The 15889-nt window shown below is 34.4% G+C and overlaps 2 protein-coding genes across 2 annotated transcripts; both read right to left on the bottom strand.

Annotated features, from left to right (window-relative positions):
* Positions 1-28: 28 nt before the first annotated feature.
* On the bottom strand, positions 29-2439 carry LOC120160933 (FT-interacting protein 1-like). The gene has a single exon (XM_039171241.1). It carries the CDS (start codon positions 2331-2333, stop codon positions 57-59), a length of 2277 nt encoding a protein of 758 aa, XP_039027172.1. The 5' UTR covers positions 2334-2439; the 3' UTR covers positions 29-56.
* Positions 2440-9007: 6568 nt separating this feature from the next.
* Positions 9008-15792, bottom strand: LOC120160980 (O-fucosyltransferase 20-like). Its single transcript, XM_039171294.1, has 7 exons — positions 15770-15792; positions 11113-11738; positions 10870-11038; positions 10454-10543; positions 10074-10357; positions 9728-9986; positions 9008-9641 (listed from the first exon to the last, which is right to left on the bottom strand). The coding sequence occupies exons 2-7, from the start codon at positions 11721-11723 to the stop codon at positions 9408-9410; spliced, it is 1647 nt and encodes a 548-aa protein (XP_039027225.1). The 5' UTR covers positions 11724-11738; positions 15770-15792; the 3' UTR covers positions 9008-9407.
* Between the last annotated feature and the right edge of the window lie 97 nt (positions 15793-15889).

Here is a 15889-nt window from a genome sequence, read left to right as displayed (position 1 = left end):
GCTTAATTAAAACTAAATCGACCCAAGATTGTAGAGCAAACTAACATCATTTATCATCACAGTAAGCTATCGCTTCGAGCAGGCAACCGTTTGAAGAAATTGCTGGGAACAGATGGCATCTTGCTTCGGAACCTGGGATGGCGCAGACAATACAGACCGCCCACCAGAACCACTACCCTGAACGGCGTTGCATACAACACAACAGCCGTACAAAGGCAAAACAGAATGAAAAGGCTGGTGGCTCTAGGATCTCTCCACCCCAACAGTGACTCGAATCTCTCCCCTTGTGTTGCTATGTCGCCGACAACCGTTTGAATCCTCCCTGCAACACTTCGAAGCCGATCGTACCTCATTCTAACTACATCATGTGGTTTACATGTCGGAAAGGTGTCAAATTCTTCATCAAGCTCATCTGGATTCACTGCCTCAGCCCATGAAAGCTTTGTATCCATGTGGGGTGGGTGCCTTGGGCGAAACCTATAGTTCCATAGTCCCACAAGGAACAGGTAGAAGCACAGCGTCGGCAGAATCAACTCAGGGTACCATATCAGAATCAGAAACAGAACATGCACTAGAACGGATGTGATGGGGTTCTTCCAGTTGCAAACATTATCAAACCATCGACCGACAGAGATCATGCCGGAGACAAGAGACTTAATGCGGAAGAAATTAGCTTTGCTTCTTCTCATGCTCCACATGTGGGAATCCACATCTAACATATATTCAACCACCTCTTTTCTCAAAGGTGGTTCTGCTCGACCGAGCCGCCTTGCCACAATATTCATGGCTTGGTATCTCAGATTGTCTAGTTGATTAACTGTGAATGGATGTAAGTAATGCATCTTTGGCAGCAAAGGTTGCCCATAGATGTATATCATGTTAGCAAGTGAGAGAGTAGTGAATCTAAATGCTAGTTGTAGCTCCCCCATTTTCTTCAATCCATGTGGGTGCAACACCAGGAGTGGATAAGAATGTGTGTATATCCTATGAGCTTCTAGAGTTGATAACCGAATTCGTACCTTTCCGATCCGTGAATCTCGTGCTGCATTGCTTTCACCACCGTTGCTGCCACCCAAGTGGGTGTTGTCAAAAACTCCCAGTGTAATCACCGTGCAAGGATCGTAAACTTCCCACGTATATTGCTCGTTCCATTTGGGATTGAAAGTTTGGATGATGGTTCTGGTCCGAACCCACTTCTGGCCATACTTGGCCACACAATAGGCATCCGTACACCCTCGACCATCCTTCATTTTCATTGGGAGGAGCCCTTTTGCACCCAAAATGCCGACTTCTAGTATCCCAACAGGTTGTTTCCAAAGCTGCTTTGCTGTGGGCCTTTGATCACTAATGTACATTGTTGACTCATCCAGCACATGATATCCACCTTCAAGACAAACTCTCAGATGAATCCTACTAGAAAATTTAAGCTCTTTCCTCCTATCACCTTCCATGGAACCAAAACCGTACTTCTCGAGATTGAACCACCGAGATTGCACAGGACGATGGTCGAGCCGCTTCTCGAACGCGCTAAGAGGAAGGTTTATCTTCCCCAGCACATCCTCCTTCGATGGGTGCACTTGATCCTCGACAGTGATCGAAAGGTGTTCCTCAAAAGGCTCAGCCGTTACAAACACTAAATCTTCATTCCACAGCGGGTTGGGAGTACGACTGGGGCATATCTTGGTCCTCAGCACTTGATTTCCTATCTGTGCTTTCACGAAAACCTCGGGGAGGCGATTTCGATCACTGGCCACTACATCTTGAGCTTCAATCACATTCACCCTTAGGTACCAAAGCTTGGGCGACACATAAACCTTGGATCGGATGTTGAAAACGCCCTCTCCATGGACTGTGGCGGCATCCGAGTGCCATGCATCGGGAAACGCTTCATCAGCTTGCGTTCCCATCCAAACTGCAACCATCACCTCTCCCCTGACCTTCCCTTCTCCACGTCGGTCCTCTAATCTGTACCATTGAGGAGCCAATGGACTGTCGGGTGGGACTCTCGTTGGAACCTCGTTCAAATCGAAAACCACCCTTCCAAGATAATCGTCTCGTCCCGCCATTTCTTTGTCTTTCACTAAAACTTCTAGCGACGAGGACTGAACACGGTCCTTTGAGAAAGCAAACACCTGGTTCCATTCTGGATTTGTTTTCCTCTCAAAGTGCCTCGTTCTTCCCTTGTAATTCCCCAGCTTCACTTCCACGTACGGATCGCAGCTTCCGGTTAGGGAACTGGGAGGAAGATCTTTAGCTTTCACGACCCGAACGTAAAGATAGAACATTTGCTCGACGAGGTCGTAAGTGGTTGTGTATCTCTCGCCGCCAGTCATCCACCCTCGTCCTCCAAAAGCACCACCATTAGGCCATCGTTCGCCCAGCTGGGGATTGGTGTCCTTGAGATTATAGTCGTCCTCCTGCTCGCCAGGCAGCTGACCTTGTGCACTGAGAGGCTGCATAGTTTTAGTTTTGCACTACTTTGGTAGGTGTTTATGTATGTATGGACTATGGAGTTTGTTTCTGCAGGTTTTACTTTTGCTTAGTTGGTTTGGAGAATCAAGGTTTTCAAAGCAAGTATGTGTAGCATCCAGCTTCATGCTCCTTTTCAATATTAATCAGTTAGTTAAGAGGGTGTGTGAGGCTGGTGGAAGAAGCTAAGTTAGTAGCTCATCACAAGAAACCTCAAACTCTATTCTCAAGGAAAGAAGGTGTAAGAAAGGAGGAGATTGTAAAGATGGAATACTTAAGATTCTCTCATTGTTGAAGCAAGGAATGCATTGTTGGAGAAGATGGCTCCTAATCTATTATTTGCATCAAAATTTTCTATTACTATAATATTTTATATTTAAATTTAATCTCATCATCTAAATCAATTTTTTTAGTTCATATTGATTATTTAATTTAATTTTTACCATACATTTTAATACTTAATATCAAAACATTTTGATAAAACTAAATTTAAATATCGATTTTAAAAAAAATACATAAAATACCTATTTAGATTATAAAAATATATATAATATCAACTAAAATTTTTAATTTAAATTTAGGGTAAAGTACACAAATGATCCTCCGACTGTAGGGTGTTGCGTGTTGAGTTTCTTGACTATTAAAAGTTACAAAATGATCCTCTGACTATAAAGTGTTGCTTTGATGAGTTCCCTACTATTAAAAGTTACAAAATAGTCACCTGTCTATTTTTATGTTCCAAATTCGTTCATTTTCGTTAAAAAATCGGAGATTGTCTCAGCTAAACGTTAACCTACTCACTGTGTTATGGTAAAAATATAATTTTAGAATTGTTTGAGTTGTATTTTGTGGATCAAGCCTCTGTTTACATTATATCATCGAGTTAGCTCTTGAAGCATTATCTCGTTGAACCAGTGTTTAAAAACAACGAAGCTGCCAATAGACATCATTAAAATATGATTTTTTTATCATATCTCAGTTAGCATATTAACATCCAGATCAGACGACCGTCAAACTTTTAACGGAAAATGACGAGTTTAGAACATATGAATAGTTAGTTGACCATTTTTGTAACTTTTAATAATCAAGGGACTCAACAAAATAATTCCCTATAGTCGAAAGATCATTTTGTAACTTTTAATAGTCGATGAACTTAATAAAGTAATCTTTTATAGTTGGGGACCATTTTGTACTTTACCCTTAAATTTAAATATAAAATAGTGCCATAATCCAAAAGTTAACTGTAAACCGACATAGAAACATATAATGGAATATAATAGTAGTGAAGTGCTTATTGGTGAATATGTGTAACACCCCCAACCCGTACCTGACCCGGATACGAGTCTGAGGTATCACATTTACTTTTCAAACTTTGACTCATGACAAAAACTCGAGAAAATTTAAAACTTTCATTAAAGTCACAACGGTTTGTTTAACTCAATCAATTAGTACATGCCAACTATATTCAATATACAGAATACATCTAATTCAAGACATCTTTTCTGATCTGATCTTCGGTAAGAAGTAACTGACCGGTCTTGCTCCTCTTCACTTTTCTTCTAGCTTTCTGGAACCTACGTGTGAAACACTCACACGCTAAGTCGATGACTTAATGAGGCATAAAAACATATAACCACTACTAATGCATTCATAATCTATACTTATTATATCATACAAAATCATACATTCTGTAATGCAACCACTATCCACTTGTACACACACATCATTCACATATTCTTATAACAGGTTTCCTAGCACAAAACATGTAAATCATATGTAAGGTATTTATTATTATCTCTTTATTAGTCTTATTTTCGTTCTTTATCTTTTTGTCATATGTTCGTGCATCAATTCCTCTTAACCAAGCTATATTCACATCATCATATCACATATATCACTTCACACCATAAAGATTACAAATCAATCACATACTATCATGCAAGGTTCTTTTATATTATTTCCTTTATTAGCCCATGTACACATGTGAGAACCATAGATATGTGAGTCTATAGAGGTTGTGCACTAATGCTGTCACCACAGCTCGTATAATTGCACCGAAGTGCCACATAGAATTGCACCGGAGTGCCGCGTAGAATTGCACCGTAGTGCCATATAATAATGTCCATAAGGACCACATATCATTCCTTAAGAATCATATACATATACTAGGGATCAAGAATGTGTCTCACAAGACTTCACACATGTTCCAAAGAATATATATATATATATCCCGAAGGACCGCGTAGACCCTCGACTCTTGGCATGCCAACTATACCCCTAGCTCTCAAGACACATAACATGGACACTATCTTTTATATCCTTGCACATATTCATGTAAACATATCACATATTCATATAAGCTCGTAGCTTCATTCACACATACATGTAATCACGTAGTTCATGTAAATTCTCATATGATTTCATATTCATATAATCACGTAATTCACTTACACATAGCACATTTTTCATGTAATTCACAGATATCCCTTAGCTTATATCTCTTGATCATTTAATCATAACTTCTTATCACATATCTCATAGTCATGTCTTCATATATTCATTTCATCACACATACTCATAGTTTCTGGTCATATTATTCACATTCTCTGACTTATCTCTTATGATCTGGTAATCACTACACTTATTTCATATAACTTATTACCGAATAATTCACATATAAACACCTAGATCACTTTCACATAGCTTATATAAGTTTCCTGAATCCTTTCATATTACCTGATAACGTATATCATATAGGTATATAATAACTTATCTCATTTCGTCTACTTTATTCTTTATTTCTTTATATTCCCTTAGATTATATAACTTATGTTGTATTTCTAAACAAATATATTACACTTAATCATATTTTACTTATATACTACTTTAATCCATTTAATTAATTCAATTTCATACCTTCCTTATAACCTTTTCATATAACCCCATAGATCTTTAGCATATAATTTATCATATATATATACATATCAGCGCTTTATATTCAAGTTCCCTAATAGATATATTATTCTCATTCCATTCTATAATTCAATCTTATTTAGTTTCCTCAATTCTCATTAAATCAAATAACTCTATTTTACTAATTCTCATAACCATGTATTTCACATAGTCTTATATTTCATTATCTTATTACTTATATTTATTCTCCTATGATTCTTCATAAACCTCTATTTTCCTTTCCCTACAACTCTTGACTTATCTTCTATATTCATATAATTTCATAACTTATTTGATATTCTCTCATTAACACTTAATAGTGTGTGTACATAAACCACATCACATACAAAACATATCAATTCATATAATCAAGCATACATACACTCATATTCAACTCATGCCTTTAATCATGAATTCATATGTAACTCTTCAGGAAATAGACTCATCGCAAGTCTTCTTCCCATCGCCCATCATATACTATTGAATATGCACTCACCTTGCCTCACTAGTCAATTCCAATCTCTTATCTTTCCCTTTGATCGATCTTACTTGACAATGATTCCGGAACTCGTTCAGGCTCTGAATCTACATAATTATACATTTTCAAGACAATTATTAGATACCTACATCTTGTAATTCGATACTAACAACTTAAACGAACTTAATAAACAAATATTCATTTCTTCATTTAGGGGGGAATCGGTTCCCTCCTGTGGGGGTATCGGTTCCCCCATGACATTCTGTAAATTCTAGTTCGCTTGAGGGGGAATCGGTTCCCCTTGAATGGGTACCGATTCCCCTAGCCCAGAAATCACATTTTTCAGCACGAAAATTACTTCATTTCCTCTCAAACATTTCATATAACATCCCCTTTCTTATTCTTAACTTACATATACATGTTTAAACTCATTTTTACTCATTCAATACATCTTTAACTTCAAAATCTAATCCTCTACATAGAATTCAAGAATCACACTAATTTTTCTTCTTGTTCTAAATTCAATTCCATCACTTCATATCTCTTAATTCAACCATTGACAAGTCAAATTTATCTTCCAATTTGAGTAAAGAACTCTATTCCAGAATTTCATTCAAAAACTCTTGATCTTTAATCTCTCCTAATTCCACCATCCTTTGTTTTTAAGATGATTTAAGCTTTCCTAAAGCTTAATTATCATCCAATGATCATAACCAAATCCTAAATTCAGCTAAATATCAACTAACAAGAGATCTTACCTTTGCTTATGGCTTCACGGTGGAAAAGAAGAGAATGAAGAAGAGAAGTATGGAACTCTCTCATATTTCCCACGTTTTATAATACTCAAAAAGGGAAGATAAAAATCTTTCCCATGAAAAGACCATTTTCCCCTTTAGTTCATCCATCTTTGCTATTTAATCCAATATTAAAATTCTTTACTTAACTCCCGAGACTTTTAATTTATTTCTAAATTGAGCACAAAACTTTCAAAATTTACAATTTAGTCACTGACACTGATTTGGGATGTTACAATATGCTCAAGAAGCTTCTTTTGGAGCTGTTTTAAATTTCACTTGAAAAGAATTTTTTATTTAATTGTAGGGTAAACTACCAAATGGTCACTTACGTTTTATAATTGTACATTTTACTCATCAAATTCAAAAAACTTAAGTTTTGGTCACTTACATTATCATTTTATTAAGTTTTGGCTACTAGACGTTTAATGTCGTTAATTTAATGATGTGAAACACTAATAGAAGAGTTTAATTTTTATTTTAACCCCTAAGCTTTATATAAAATACTAATTATGGGTCTTTTTATAAATAAAAATTAATTTAGGGACAAAATTTTAATTTACCCTTTTTTTAATATGCTTTTCTTCCCAATTCTGGCTTCCCCTCTTGCCGCGCTTCTTGCTGTTCAACTTCTTCATCGCTGATCATGGAGCAAGAACATTAAAACAACCCACAACTTAAGTAGGTTAAGCAATATATGCATTCATAATTCACCCGATCTCTTTGCTAATTAGTGTTGAATCTATCGAGGCTTCTCAGAATCAAGCAGCTTCATACTATGATTCCCCTTGTTGTAAGAAGAGACCTGTCTCCAAAGAAAAGAGAGGAGGTTATAAGAGAAGGTGTTAGAAAACTCATGATCTTAAACATTGGATGTTCATACATAGATTGTACGAAATGTTAACGGGGTGTGTTTTTGTTGCAGGAAAGTTGAACATACATGGACAGTAGCTTCTGCAACTTTTGAAGATGGTCATGCGTGGAGGAAATACGGGGTGAGTTTTGGTGTATATATAATTAATATCATAGTTAGTACAGTGACTAAGTATTTAGCCTCTCTTCAAGGTAGTTAGGGTTCAATTTCTAATGCCTACACGCTTGAAATTAAATATACATTTTGGTGAAGTAAACACAACTAACATGCTTAGCCCAATGGCTAGGTTCTTGGTTCCTTTCCTTCATTTGGATGTTTAATTTATTTAATCCTAAGATGATGAAATGTGTCGTTATCTTATTAATCGAATAAAATTATTGAAAATGCCACTTGGATGCTGAATATGAAAGAGAAAAGTGACGTGGAAATTAAGAAAATCACATCATGTCACGTCAATATTGTTAATTTTTTTAACGACGGATGATAAAAACAAAAACAAAACGTAACGAAAAGCATGATTTAAAAATAATAATTAGATGATCAAAATAAAAAAGTGAGAATATGTGGGTGACTAAATAAGTAATTTTCCCTAAATATTATTAAAAGAAAGGAATGAATGCATTTAATTCATGTTTGGATGGCTAAATTAATAAAGTAAGGGATTAAAATTAATTGTTATATATATATATATATATTTGGATAAACGGTGAAAAATAAAAGAATTTTTTGTTTTTATATAATTTTAATCATCTAATTTATAATTAATGACATTTTTTAATAAAATAATATTATTCAAAAATCACAATTCTTGTAGTGTGGTATGATTTATTAATATAGTAACAATTTTTTAGACTATTTGACTGAGTGGAATTAGAAATGTATAATTATACTCGAATAATTGCATCATGCTATAAACAACAATAAGTTATTGCTAAATTGTTATTATTACTAAGAAAGTAATAATATTTTAGGAGTAGAACAAAAATTGAATTGGTAGATTCTTTAAACAGGAGGAATTAAATTTATTGGAATCTTATAAATTAGAACTATATTAATAGAATATATAAGTTTTGATATTAAAATTATTATTATATCATACTATAGCATTATTTCTTCTAATATTTAATAAAAATAATTTATTTATAATAATATTTTAAGTGAAAGATTAAATTATAACTTTCCAAATTCTTTTGAAAAAGGCAATATCATATAGATATACACCCATTTATGTTTTTGGTGAAGGAAATTTCAATTGTGTGAATCCAAAGAAACATACACGAATTCAATGACCTTATGAGTTATTATCTCTTAAGATCCCAGGTTTAAATACCGTGTATATAAAGATATAAACGTTCGTTGTCAAATGATTAATTGAAAATCTTTGAATAGATATTATTTTATATTCACCCGATTTATCAGGGGGAAAAACATACACACGGCAAAAAGGAAGAAGCTCTTTACTAACAAATATGCAATGTATATTATAATTATGAGGTACATACATATCCAATGAATAAAAAATATCTTTTCTTAAAGAATCAAAGAATGATAAACTATATCGTATGTATACATTATCTCATTATATGTGAACACTTCTGACTTCTCTTGCTTCGAATACGTACATACACATCCAAGCAGGATGGGTATACGCAAAGACGAAATCTGATACGCTTGTGCCAAGCTCGAGCCGGCTTCATTCATGAAACGGCGCTCCAGATGATGATCAGTGCCCCAGAAGCCATTCTTCTCAAATTTTCAAAGGGGAAGCACCAATGATTTTCTCAATTCAGTGTCAAGAAACTGTTGTGCAATGTTGTTGTCGTGTTGGAAACCTTCGGCATCAAATCGAACTGGAATGTACATCGTTGCACATACATTCCGGAACCGGATACTTTGTTACATCCCTTCCTGCTTTGCTGGTCCTGAGTTCCGGCTGCCCCAAAGATTCTTGGTGTAATTCCTTGATGATGTTGTTGAACTCTGCTTCAGGCATTGAAGAGTTGAGGAAATAAGGAAGCATGTGTCTTTTATTTGGAGTTACATACTTTCTGTGTCCTGAAAATGCTCTCTGTCCCTGTATCAACAATCAACAACAAAATCAGTTTTGTTGTAGCAGCAGAGAAGCATATGTGGTTTTGGACAAAAGACATTACAACGAACCTGGATGGCATGGCCCATATTTCCACCATGAGATGGCATGAAAACATCACTCTTCTCGGAAACTATGTAGTCAATGGCAGCCATGAAAGAAGCCTTCTTCGCAAATGGTTCTAATTCGCCGGGCAACGCAAGGTCGTCCTTATTGTAAAAATGGGGAAATTCTCTGGTTAAAGGTAACAAGGCTTCATTCCCACCAAGTGGTTGCCCCCCAGCCCAGTATATCTTTGCACTCCTTGGAGCCCCTAAAGCTTTAAGCAGCCTGAAGTATACGAGAGAAGATTGTTCAGTACATGATAGGGTATCAAGTGGAGCGCATAGCATTGCATAACTTGGAACTAGCTCTTACCTAGTCACTTCGAAAACATTCAAGGGGCAGAGTCCTGCAAGCTTTCGCTCATGGTAAGTCATGTTCGATTTCGAAGTAAGAAGCTCGGGACGCCGTCTCCTCTCATCTTGGATTAACTCATCATATTCTTTACTCAAGCCAGGTGAGCAACCAGTCCTCACCCACACATCCTTCTCCATTCGAAGATGAAGAGCAAGGTAGGGTCCTTTACTCTTCATTCTCTGAGCCAGCTTGTTGCCAAGTTCAAGGATTGGTGGAGCAAATTTCAAAGCTTGAAATGCCACCTGATATTAAATAATGAAAAATTAGAATCTCCAGATCAAACATGACTTGGTAAAGAAGAGGGCAAAGTCATTCAAATCCAGTAAGATTTTGTGTACCTTGCAGCGAAGCTTTTGAAGATAAGAAGGAAGATCCTTAGAGAGCCTTGAATCCAAGCCTCGTAAAAGCAAAACCCCTTCCCTATTTATCTATTACACAAAGAGAAACGCATCAATAGGTGCAGATTAAAAGGAAAAGAAAATTGACAAGTAATCCATACGCAACATATCTAAACGAGTCTCACACTTTTGAAAGCCTAAGCAAACGCAATGTGTCATAGTTTATCTGGTGGTCGCGTTTTTGGTTGAGTTGCAATTAGGAGACAATAGTGGGTGATGACACATAATTGCGGTTGTGGACCGCTATTTAAATCTCTGTTAAGAGACCTATCCATTAACAACAAAAAGCCTAATATTTTGCAAGTGACTAAATTACTTGCTGAAAATGAAACAATATAGAGGAAAAGGATTGATACCCTCTTGAGATAACGTGAACGGATCCATTGAGGCGAGACATGAGGTGGAGTCCTTCTTTCCTCTACTGGCCTTGTCATTATATGTGTAGAAGGCAACGAGGATAGTATACGCACGTCATCCGCAAGAGCATTCTTGAAATGAGCCAAGTCGAATATATCAGAAAATTCACTGCAAATGATGAACATATTAGTAAACAACAATTTATGTACTCGGGGAATGTATGATTTGATTTAACTTGTTACCTTTCATCGCCCCAGATAACATTGACTTGCAAGATGGGAACAACCAAAGCAGCTCCAAGAATCCTAGCGATGACAACGGCATCGACGATTTGGTTCCTTTGTTGACTGATGCCACCCGAAACAACCACCAGAAAGTACTTACTCCTGTCTTTGACAATGGCGTCACTTGCTCTTCGGTACTCGCGGCTGAAATCCAAACACGGCCGGTAACCCATCCCATCAGGCTGCTTCCAAAACTCACCTGATTCCTCATGAGGGGGTTGACCGAGATTAGTAGCAACCACCGAGGAGTCGTGGTTTCGACCAATGGTGTCGACGTTTTGTTGAGTTTGGAGACACGGGTTCGGGTAGGGAGAGAATGGGATCAAAGTGTTAACATTCCAGCCCAACCTCAACATCCCAACAAGGCCGAAGAGGAAGAGAGCGAACAACCAGACCCTCGGCCTTCTACATGAGTACTTGTTGACGGAAAAGAAGCTGCTGGAACTGCTTCTCTTGGGAGAAACCAAGAGAGACTGGAGAGAAGAGGAGGAAAGAGAGTTGATTATCTGAGATGGAACAGAAATGTACGATAGCTGATTGGCGTTGATTATGTTCTTCGATTTTGCCATTAAAGTAAGCAGAAACGGTGTTCGTAATCGAAATGAACACAAGAAGAAGAAGAAGAAGAAGAATGGGCGGCAGGAACGCGTAGGCAATGTCTTAAAAAGGTGAGGTGAGACGTGGGTAGACTGACAATTTATGATTATACATGTCTAATTCTTCTCCCGCTCCTTGTAAACTTTTACAAATTTATATTTAGTCTCTCTATTTCAAATATTATGACTTTACTCACTTTGTGCTTCTGATTTAGTAATTCGTTAATATTACAATGTGGAAGCTCAAATAACCACATAGTTTTTTATTAAAGAATAAAACTAATTAATAACAAAACTTTTAGTGTATAGGATCTACTATTAAGCGCTAAGATATGGGATGATAATAAAGGTATTCTCTTTGTCAATTAAATTTGTTATTTATTTTTTATTTAATATTCTTGAATATATATTTTTATAAAATATAATTATTAATCAAATGTCAATAATTGATGACTTAGATGAGGGTGTTTATTTTTTATTTGTGCAGTAAGTGAGCTGCTGCTGCCTCTGCTTTTCTCTCTCTTTTTCTTGCAAAAAAAAAAAAGACAGCCTGTTTCCTTCTCTTTTCAAGTTTTTAATTTCTCTATTAAGAGTTTCAATTCCTCCTTCTGGGAATCTGGGGTTTCTTTATTTGGGTAAACTACATAAATGGTCCTTTAATTGTAGGGTGATATTTTGTTGATTCTCTCAACTATTAAAATTTATAAAATTATTATTTGATTATTCATATGTTATAAACTCATCATTTATCGTTAAAAAAATTATGGTTGTCTAAATTAGAAAATAATTTTCTAATTGAAATAAAAATTATATTTTAATAATGTCTACTGATATCGTCATTGTTTTCAAACATTGATTCGACGACATAATCTTTTAAGTATTGGCTTGATAATATAATGTAAATGGTGAGTCAATCTATAAGATGAAACTTAAACGATTTTAGGATCAGATTTTTCATATTTTAGTCAATAAGTTAATGTCCAACTCAGACGATAACTAATTTTTTAACGAAAATTGACGAATTTGAAATATATAAATAGTCAAATGACTATTTTTTAATTTTTAATTGCTGAAGAATTTAACAAAATAACATCATATAATTAAGATATTATTTTATAATTTTTAATAGTCGAGAGACTCAATAAAACATCATACTATAGTCGGGATCATTTGTATATATTTTATCTTAATTATTATTAATAATTATTTTTCCGACTTACGAGCAAAGACAAAGGCCGAGACTCGTAATGGCCAGCTGGGAAGCACCACCGAACACGCTGGCAGTTCTGCCACGTCCTATGATTGTGACTTATCTGTACCTGCCATGTGGGCATCTCCTCTTTCTGCGGGCTTTCAAGATGTGGACACCACTTAACTTTTAGACTTTAGTTATGAATTTAGTTTAAGCTTAAAAAACACTTGGTTACTCGGTTTAGTTATCTTCTTAAATTGAACCGCCACAGCAGGTAGAATGGTATAATAACATTTTTAATCCCTTTTAAACTTAATAATTTAACCTTTTTTTTTATCATTAATGATAATTCAATCTCGTTATGTGAAGAGGAATGTTTGAAATCTGAATCATGGGTGAGTTGAAAGTGGAAGTAGCTTAGCTTAGAAGAGATGAGATGAAACTATAAAATAGTTTGACCAGAATAAGCAATAACACAATAAATGAGTAGCATTTGATTTCGGATAAATTGATTAACCGATCAAATTAATTGAACTTTGTTGAGTTCAATTAAAAGTTTTTAAAAATGTTTTTGTTCAATTAACAGTTAAAAAGAATCGGTTAATAAATTTTTTATAATTTTAATTTGATTGATTAATCGAACCGACGGATAAAATACTCCTTTCTGTTGTCCAGGCGGAGGGAATTAGGCGCCAGCTGTTAACATAGCAATCCATGCCTGGCTCTGCTAATCGCTCATTGGTGTGTACATATATCAACTTTCCATTTCAAATTTCAAATACTCAGTCATCGTATCAGAGTTGTCCACTTTCCCCTTTTATTATGCTTGCCTTGTGAATATTTATTATTCGCCCCTTAATTTTAAAATTGGCATAATGGTAAAAATAGCCTCTACTTTTTACCAAAATGATTATTTTGACATATATTTTTTGTTGGAGTATTTTGGCCCTAACGTTTCACTTTGGAGCTCCCTCTATGAATAAATACTATTAGATAACACACTCCAAAATAGGAGCCTTTTTTATCCTAAAATGATTTAAACCCGACCTGAGAACGACATGAATACAAATTAAACCTGATAATATGAAAATTAAACTTACCCTACATCCAACCTGATATGAACTCAAACATGAGATCAACTTGGTAAATAACTGATATAATTCAACTCGAACCGATTCGAAATCGGATTTTATTTGACTTGTAATTGACTCAACTTATTCTTGAGTCGACCTATAAATGATCTGACTTATTATTGAACTGATTTAATATTGACCCAAATTGGTATTCACTTGACTTGTAAATTGTAATTGATGAAGTCTATGATTTGTGTGAGAAGAACGAGGTAATTGAGACTTGGGAGATTATGAATTTATAATATTATAAAGTAACAAAATAAATTTTCACTACTTAAGTCACATGATTAATTATGATCATTAGATTGATAATTTTTTTATATTTATAAATTATAATATATAAATATATTCAGAAATTAAATTAAATTATTAATCTATGATTAATAAATATATTAAAAAATAACATTTCACTATTTAAGATATATGATTAAATCGTAAAAATAATAAGTTTAGTTATTCGCCCAAAAGTAATGCATTCACAAAAATAGAATATAAAATAGATACGAATGGTTTTGTCATGCCACATACAAAGATAAACACTCTAAAAAGGTTTAACTATGCTTTTGGTCCTTGTACTCTTCACACATCTAAAACTTAATTTCTCTATAACTTATTATCTTTGGAGATTTCTATAAATTTAGATTGTTATTATATTTTGAAAACTCTCGTAATCAATTTAAAGTTGTGTGATAATTATGTAAGTAAAAAAGATATTATTATTCTCTTTGTTTTCTTGAAAATAATGTTAAAGAACATTGGAATTAGATTGTCTATAGGTTAGATGGCACGATGATTAAGCCTAATCTGAATTGAATGTGGATAAAGATTTTCAATCCAACCTATATTTTTTTCTTCAATATTACATATTTTTCAAATAAAAATTGATTAATTGGATAGACTGAGATGTCGTTAATGAAGCTTGGGGTGATGATGCTGGAAGACGTTATGTCTCCTGGACGTCTTCTTACGACGACTTTCGATGGCACGGTAATATTCACCCTATTAACAAAAATGAAGTCAAAACCATGGTATGTATATATGCCGAACCACTTCAATTATGTGGTGGTTTTATTATCATTTAAATGATAATTAGGTTGTTGTCTCATCGTTATCATCTCTAATTAACAACTCTTGGTCACCTACTAACAACTCTCAAAATTTTATTCTGATTTCATTGCTGCAAGGCTGTGTTTGTATATAAAATAATTGTTGTACAAGATGCTAAATGGAGTAAAATAAAGAAGGGTTGGCAGCAGCAGGTACAATTAATACATGTATTATATTAATTAGTTGAGCTCAACTACTAATATTGGATATATTGTTAAATTACGTAATTTTAATCCATTAATTGTGACACTCAGGTCCATGAGCCTACTTTCAACCACAAATGTATTATTATTATTATTATTATTGTTATTATTATTATTATTATTATTATTATTATTATTATTATATTATTATTATTATTATTATTGGACCAATATGTGTTTGTATATCAATGATTAATCATCAATAGTAAAACATGTACATATGTAGTGGGTTGACATGTTGTACACTTTTTGATACAAAAAGCATATGCTTGCTTGGGAAAAACACACATTATCCCCTCGTCAATTCTATGTAGGGTTACTTAATTATTATATGAATATCGGATAAATTAATTTTAAGCGTAAAGTATACAAATGACATCTTACTATAAGGCGTTGTTTTATTGATTCCTTTAACTATTAAAAGTTATAAAATAATTTATGAACTATAGGATGTTGTTTCGTTAAGTTAATTGACTATGAAAAGTTACAAAATGACCACTCAAT

The sequence above is a fragment of the Hibiscus syriacus genome, unplaced genomic scaffold (assembly GCF_006381635.1).
Source record: "Hibiscus syriacus cultivar Baekdansim isolate YM2019G1 unplaced genomic scaffold, ASM638163v2 tig00111394_pilon, whole genome shotgun sequence".
In the NCBI taxonomy this organism is placed as follows: Eukaryota; Viridiplantae; Streptophyta; class Magnoliopsida; order Malvales; family Malvaceae; genus Hibiscus; species Hibiscus syriacus.
This window is presented reverse-complemented; position numbering and strand designations above follow the sequence as displayed.